The 7,254-nt window shown below is 58.3% G+C and overlaps 1 protein-coding gene across 4 annotated transcripts; it reads right to left on the bottom strand.

The window, feature by feature from the left end:
* Positions 1–1,243: 1,243 nt before the first annotated feature.
* On the bottom strand, positions 1,244–6,751 carry EDN2 (endothelin 2). 4 transcript variants are annotated; one of them, XM_036352554.1, is made up of 5 exons: positions 6,543–6,739; positions 6,030–6,186; positions 4,451–4,573; positions 3,401–3,499; positions 1,244–1,944 (listed from the first exon to the last, which is right to left on the bottom strand). In XM_036352554.1, exons 1-5 carry the CDS (start codon positions 6,604–6,606, stop codon positions 1,851–1,853), a joined length of 537 nt encoding a protein of 178 aa, XP_036208447.1. In that variant the 5' UTR covers positions 6,607–6,739; the 3' UTR covers positions 1,244–1,850. The 4 variants fall into 4 exon arrangements, with proteins under 4 accessions (XP_036208447.1, XP_036208449.1, XP_036208445.1 ...); XM_036352556.1 differs by lacking the exon at positions 3,401–3,499 and having other exon boundaries at positions 6,543–6,751; XM_036352552.1 differs by lacking the exon at positions 6,543–6,739 and having other exon boundaries at positions 6,030–6,522.
* Between the last annotated feature and the right edge of the window lie 503 nt (positions 6,752–7,254).

Raw genomic sequence — 7,254 nt, 5'->3', positions numbered from 1 at the left:
GACTCAGTTCAAATCCTGATGCTACCACTTACTTGCTGTGTGACCTTAGGCAAGTCAGTTGCCTTCTCTGTGCATCAGTTTCCTCATCTATAAAGTGGGAATCATAAAGTACCGATGTCAGAGGGCTGTTATGAGGATGAAACAAGTTACTCTGGGTGAAGTGCCAGTATGCAGTAGGAGTCCAGTATGTGCCAACACGTTATTCTCCCAGGAGCTGGGGGGGGGGGGGGGGGGGGGGGGGGGAATGGCTTCATGTACAGGCAGGATTAACGGTGTCTAGATAATTCTTTTTCAGTTGTTGGCCCAGGTCACCAGCTGCCACTTCTAGCACAGGCCAGCCCGGAGGAAAGGGACAGCCTGCCCACAAGGGGATTTGGCAGAGATGGAGGCTGTGGGTCTAGGCAGCTGCGAGCAGGGCGGCCCTCGTTGCTGGCTGTCCCTGGGACTCAGGTGGGCTGCTTCTCTGGCCTTGGTGGGATTGGCCAACCCCGTCCTAGAGCTCTGGGCTCCTTCAGTCAAAGTGGTGTTGAGCCATCTCTACTAGGACTCCATTCAAGGCCCAAGGCGAGAGGCGAGGCCAGGGCCAGGCGGCGGCTCTCCCACGGCACCGGTCACTGCCCACAAGGATGCACGCAGCCTTGGAACCCATCATGCACCCTCCCTGGAGAGAGGTGCCCTGGGCCTCCCCGCAGACCCTGGCGGCACAGGTGGCTGGGGCAGAAGTGAGCCTTGGCTCCTTCCAAGCCTGCTCTTGGGAAAAGCTGGCTAGTGGTTACGGTCTGAGGGGAACGAAGGTCCTGGAATCCTGGATGTCAAAGCTACAAATGGCTCTCCAGGCATGTGATAGGCAAAAGCCCAGAGAGGGTGGGTTAGCAGCCAGAGATGCCCTGCAAGGGCATGAGGAGTGAAACCCAGGGCTCTGGTCACCTCCTCCCGCTTCCGGTGTCCCCCTAACTTCCAAGCAGCCCCTTCCCAAGAGGGGCATCCCACCCCTGCCTCAGCCAAGATGAAATGCCAGAGTACAGCCTCGCCCAGTGTCTCAGTGGCTGAGCATCGACCTATGAACCAGGAGGTCACCGTTTGATTCCTAGTCAAGGCACACGCCTGTGTTTTGGGCTCGATCCCCAGCAGGGGACGTGCAGGAAGCAGCCAATCATTGATTCTCTCTCATCATTGATGTTTCTATTTCTCTCTCCCTCTCCCTTTCTCTCTGAAATAAATAAAAAATGCTTTAAAAAAGAAATACCAGTACATTTCACTTTTTATTACAAACACAAGTTTATAGGCAAATAATTGAAAGTCTAAAAAAATACATTACAATAAATAATTGGAATTCTCCAAGTTCTTAGAGCAAATAAGTTATATACAGACAGGTGAAGCAGAACAGGCCCTTCTCACCAGGAGTGTCCCGAGGGTCTGAAGGTACAGGACCCCGGGAGGGAGAGCTGGAGGGGACAGATGAAGGCGGGGGTGGAGGGGAGGACACCAGCCATTGGGCTGGCTTAGGTGTGAGCGTCCATCACTGTGCGTCGCTCCTGGTGTGTAGCCAGCAGACAGGACACCTCTCAGGACATGGCCTCCAGGCCAGTTCTTTTCAGCAGGGATGTGGGACCAGAGCCAGAGGGGTAGGCTGCGCTGCAGCCTGGGAGCTGAAGGCTTTGCTGGGCAGTGTGAGGGCTCGGAGCTGCCTTGAGGGGGCTCCCTCACTAGGGCGAGGAGGCCACAGCTTGTGCCAATCCAGCAGGTGGGCTTCCTGGTCCAGGAAGCAGGTGGAGTCTCCTGCCCTGGGCTGCCCTTCTTCTCCCCTCTCCACACAGGCTTCCTTCCCAGAGTCTCTCCAGCTCCCAGCACTATCTCTTCTGCCGCCTGGAGTGTGCAGGCCTGGTCTCCCTCCTTGCCTCCTGCTGTCGCCGAGCAAAGCGGATCTTGTCAGAAGAAATGTCCCTGGAATGAGAAGGGTCAATTTAACATCGCAGGAGATATGGACCGCCCAAGAGTTCCCTGTGAGAGGCAGCAGCAGGAGGGACTGCACCCCTTCATCGTGGCTGCCCTGGGTCAGAAGGTGGCCACTGACCCTGAACTCAAGGCCTACAAGCTTCTTTGCCCTCAGGGGCTGGGACAAAGCTGATGTTCAATATCAAACGCTGCTGGAATGACCGGACAGCCAAGAAGAGCCCAGCGTTTCTTTCCCAAGACCTGCCTTCCTACTTCCACACCTTCCCTCCCGGCTGCTCACCCAAATTCCACCCACTACAGTTCCCATTTCCAAGTTCCAGACAAAGATGGGTCCTAGCCGCCCCTTGAACCTGACTGAGACCCTCGCATGGACTTGTGTCATTCAGGGGGCCTCGTCCTGGCTCAAAGCATTCGAGCCTAGAAGCTAGGAGGCTGGCTTCTGTTCCAGCTGTGGGAATGTGGGCAAGTGTCTCAGCCTCTCTGAGCCCCTTTCTGGGTCCATAAGATAGAAACAGCCCTGAACGGTTGTAAGGAGGATACTGGTTGGCTAAGCAAGCTCTCTGCCCACTTTGAAGGGCCATGCCCTTGGCAAGTCTTATCTTGGTTTTTTCATCCTACGACAGTTCCTAAGTATATGCTGGGTCTTGTCCATCTCACCACCTGGCCTTTTCTCCTATGTTTCTGCCTCCCCACAAGGACCAGAACCCGGAGCCATGCTGGGCCCAGCACTGGCTAGCCCCGAGGAGCCACCTTTACAGGTAGAATGGCTAACACCACCAGGGCTCCCACTGGGGGCAGATGCTTCCTTATGTCAAATCATCTGACCTCAACCCCATGAGATGGGTAGCATTGTTGTCTCTGTTTCAAAATAGGAACTTATAGCACAGAGAAGTGACAAACCCAAGGTCACAAAGCTTGTTTGTGGCAGGGCTTGGGTTGAAATCCGGCAGTCCTGGCTCAGAAGCTGCCCCATAGCCACTCTGGCTGCATGGCCGATAGGGGGCTTTGTTCTCAAGTCAGTTTGGTTGGACAAACATCCATGGGCACCTCCTGTGAGCAAACTCTGGAGCTGAGCCAGGCTGAGGCCACCACAGATGGGATCCAGTCTGGGATTGGGGGAAGGAGCAGGCTGGGTAGTTGGCCCCTCTGGACCCCAGGATATGGAGATGCTCAATTAAGACACAGCCTGAATGAACACCTGTGGTCCTTCCAGAGTCAAGAACCTTCAGGCTCTAAAAAGTCAACTTCCAGGCATAGCAGTGAAAAGCACGGGCTCTGGAGTCAGACTGCTGTGTGACCTTAGGAAAGTACCTTCACCTCTCTGAGCCCTAGGTCGCTTAACTGTCCAATGAGGACGCAGTCCTGCCTTTTATAGAGAATAAGAGAAATGCGAGGACATGTGCCAGGCATACAGGAGGCACTGGATCAGCGCAGTGGCCCTTACCTCAGCCGCTGGAGGAGCTCTCCTGCCGTGGTCCATGTCTTGCCAGCCTGGGACACGTCTGCAGGGGACCCGACACCTGGGTTTGCCACGGTTTCAGGCCTGAATGAACAGCATTAGAACCCAAGTGAGGGGCTGTCCAGGGCCCCAAGGCCACCTGGCCGCAGGCCCAGCCCAGCCCCACCCTATCCCCACCTGCCCTCAGGAACAGATCCATGTCCACCCTGTGCACCTGGCACCCTCCCTTTCCAGGCGGGGTGGGGAAAGCTGAGCTGCGGGGACTGTGTTCCTAGCTTCAGAAAGAGGCCGCTGGGTGGCTGGCCTTCGAAGCTGGCCACCTGCAGCTGAGTGTGGCCCTTTTCAGGAGAAACGAAGGCAGGGTCAGAGCGACAGCTTGAGTCTCAGAGGAGGGGTTTTCTCATAAACCATCATGGGCATGGAGGCTGGGATTGCCAGGCCAATTTCTGCTTTCCCCAAATGCTCTATGTGGAGGAGGGAAAGAACGAAGTTTCCCACCCTTTTACAGATGGGAAAACTGAGGCCCAAAGACTTAAGGGATTTGCAAAGCCCCCCAGCAACTCTGTGATGACCCTGAAATGGTGCCATGGCCTCCCAATTCCAGATGTTACTCCTTCACTGAGAAAGCTCCAAAGTCCCCTGAGCCTCAGGCCTGACTCCAGAGCCCCGTGGACTCGTCACATAGACTGAGGCCGAAGCCCAGCGCTCCCTCTGACCAGCTGTGTGGACTGACAGCACAGGCCTTTGAGGCCTGGGGTGCCTCAGCTGTCACCTGGGAGAATCCCCCTGCCCAGGAGTGAACATGGCGCTCTCGAAGCCCCCAGAGATGGGCAGTGGGAGGGACTCAGGGGTGACTGGTTCCCTGTGGGAAGGGACACTGCCATGGGCCCAGGGCAGCCTATGGGTCCCTAGGACCCTGCTCCCCCTCCCCCATTTGCTCCTCTGCTCTTTGGCTGGTCTCCCAGACACCTTGCTGTCCAGGGCAGGTGTGGGCTGGCAGTTGCCCCTGACCCCTGCAGCTGGGGGCCCACTTACCAGGGCCTTCGATGGCAGAAGGTGGCACAGGCAGGGTCCCTGGCACTGGAGCATTCACAGCGCCCTGGCAGAGAGCGGCGCCGGCGTTTTGGCGGGTTTCCCAGGCCATAAGGAACTGTCTGTCTGTGGGCAGGCAGCCAGTAAGGTAGTGATGTAGAGGGGAAAAGGGAGAGAGGGAGGGAGAGGAAGAGAGGGAGGATTAGATAAATCACTACCATTGACAAGCAGGGACCGTCTTTTCCCTGTACTCTGGGATGGCCAGTGTGGCAGCAAAAGGTGCCCAGCCCCTGACCTCAAGAAGTCCCACCACAGGCTCCTACCCAGGTGCCAGGTAGCCCTGACAAGACCCAAGACCCAACACCCTTCCCTTCTCTGGGACTCTGCCTCCCCCCCAGGTGTCCTCCCAGGCCCCCCGCCCAGACAGGAACATGAGCTGATAGAACCAGGCTGTCCCTTATTCTCAAAGAGGCCCACAGCTTGCCCCCAGAGGAGGGGAGGAAATACCATCTCATAAGTAAACATGCAGGCTCATAGCTAAGCTGCCCCCAGCTGGTCCCCACTTGCCTAGAGAAGTGACGTGTATGTCTTAGAGTTTTGACTTAAAAATGGTGAAAGGGTGTGTGCATGTGTGTCTATGTGCGTGCACATGTGTGTGCGATCAGATGGGGTTGATTTCAGATCAGAGTCTAGCCAAGGCGGGTGGAGGGCAGGGCAGGGGCCTGTGGCCGGTTGGACCAGCACCTTCGGGTGCCAGAGCTAATTTTAGCTGGTGTCTGAATTTGTAATGACTCCAGGTAGACCCGGCAGGCAGGGACTGGCAGGGTTCCCACCCCGAGCGCGTGTTTGGATGTGGATTAGCTCCACACGCTTACGTGCCGGGCTTCTCTTGTCTTTTGCAATTTGGGGAAGGGAAAAAACACAAATGCACACAGAAACTTCAACTTGAAGTATGCAGTGGCCCGGAGGCAGTGCGGGTGCAGACAGAGCAGACAGCACGGGCCCCCACCCTGGCTCCACCAGGTGACAAAGGGCAGGTTTTTCATCTGTCATTTGGGGACAACAGCAGTACCTGCCGCAGGGAAGGATTGCGGGGTGGGGGTGGGGGGTTCATGAGATGATCATGCGCGAGCCCTGCTTGGCATAGGGCCCGGCACAGTCCAGACATGGGCGCTGGCATTAATTGTATTATTCTTGGAGGATCGTGCTGAGGCAGCATGGCCGAGTGGGTGTGAGCTCTGGCATCCACCGGACCGAGGATGGAGCTGCCACCTACCACTGTCTCCTTCTTGTGTGATCGTGCAGAAGGCACCTCACCTCTCTGAGCCTTAGTACCCTGATCTGGAAAATGAAGCCAATACTTTCTTGTTGGATGTCATGAGAATTCTCCTGAGACACCCCTCTGTATTGCTCAGGCAGCCTCCCCGTGGGAGTGAAACAGTAACTGCTAGTGATCGATATGAGCCCAGTGCTCCCATCTGGAGGCCCAGGGAGAGCCGTATTGTGCCCAAGGTTTCCCAGTGTGCCCATAGTCCCCTCCCCCCAGGCCTAGCAGCCCGCCTGGATCCCCATGGTAGCTCACCCGGGAGTGTTCACCCAGATGATGTCCAGGTGGCAGAAGTAGACGCACTCCTTGTCGAGCCAGGAGCTGCAGGAGCAACGCCGAGGCCGCAGGTGGGAGCCTCGGGCATGGCGCGGGGGCACTGGCTGCTCTTGGGTGGCAGCGGCCTGGCCCTTGCCTGCACGCACAGGAGGGAGAGAGAGGTGGAGAGGTGGGTCAGGACGCCTGGCACAGCTGGAATAGGGGGACCTGCCAGGCTCCTCCTCTTGCATAATCGAGGAAGTTGGCACTCTCACTGCTCAAGATCTCCGGACCAGCCGGGGAAGCCTCAGCAGCCGGGTGGGAAGGGCCAGTGGCCGCCCTGTGCCCGCCCTGTGCCGCAGCACCTCTGTACTGGCAGAGCCCCGGGCCGTGCCACTGCGCTGGGCTCCCGCCCTGTGTGCCCCAGCTGGCTTGTGGGGCACCACAGTCCCCAGGGGAGACACTGCTGAACAGACCCGGGGCTGCTGCAGCAGGCGAGGCCGGATGGCTCACCTTCATGCAGGGCCACGAGCAGGGCCAGAGCGACCGAGCACCAGGCAGTGGGCATGGCAACCATCGCAGCGGAGTGCAGGGCTGGACTGGAGCAGGGAGCAGGGAGCAGGGAGCAGGGAGCAGGGAGCAGGGAGCAGGGAGCAGGGAGCGCGCCTGTTGCCTGCGTCCTGCTGCCAAGCTGAGCCAAGCCGATAGCTCATTGCCTCCGTGCCCTGGCTGCTTATAACCACCAGGCACTTCCCCGCCCCTGCCGTCCAGCCCTGCCACTGCACCAGCGGGTGGAGGGCCCAGAGCCAGGGACAACGCCTCCTCCTGGGGCGTCAGGCCCTGCCCAACCTTCACGGTGGGGGGAACAGGGGAGGGCGGAGGCGGGAGGGAAGGCCCAGCTCCTCCCTCTGAGCTCAGAGCAACTCCGGGAGTATGAGGCTCCCCTGCAACCCCCAGGGACTCCTCCCAGTCCCTAGGACTTCCTCAAATCAACCCCCAAAGTGCCCCAGAGCCCCTCCCCCACTCTCTCGTGGCTGCTCCCCAGGTCTTGCCCAGAGCTAAGAGTTTGAAAGGGGAGCATGAGGAAAACCTGCCCTCTCCTCGGAGAGACCCTGCTGTCCTGCCTGCCTGCTGCCAGCCAAGCTGGGGGTGCCGCTTCTGTGGTGCAGGAGGTGAGAGGCCTGCTTATGGCTGTGTGGCCTTGGGCAAGTCAGAGCCCTCTCTG

The sequence above is a fragment of the Myotis myotis genome, unplaced genomic scaffold, assembly GCF_014108235.1.
Source record: "Myotis myotis isolate mMyoMyo1 unplaced genomic scaffold, mMyoMyo1.p scaffold_m19_p_2, whole genome shotgun sequence".
Classification (NCBI taxonomy): Eukaryota; Metazoa; Chordata; class Mammalia; order Chiroptera; family Vespertilionidae; genus Myotis; species Myotis myotis.
Note: the sequence above shows the minus strand (reverse complement) of the source record. Positions and strands in the feature narration are given on the sequence as shown.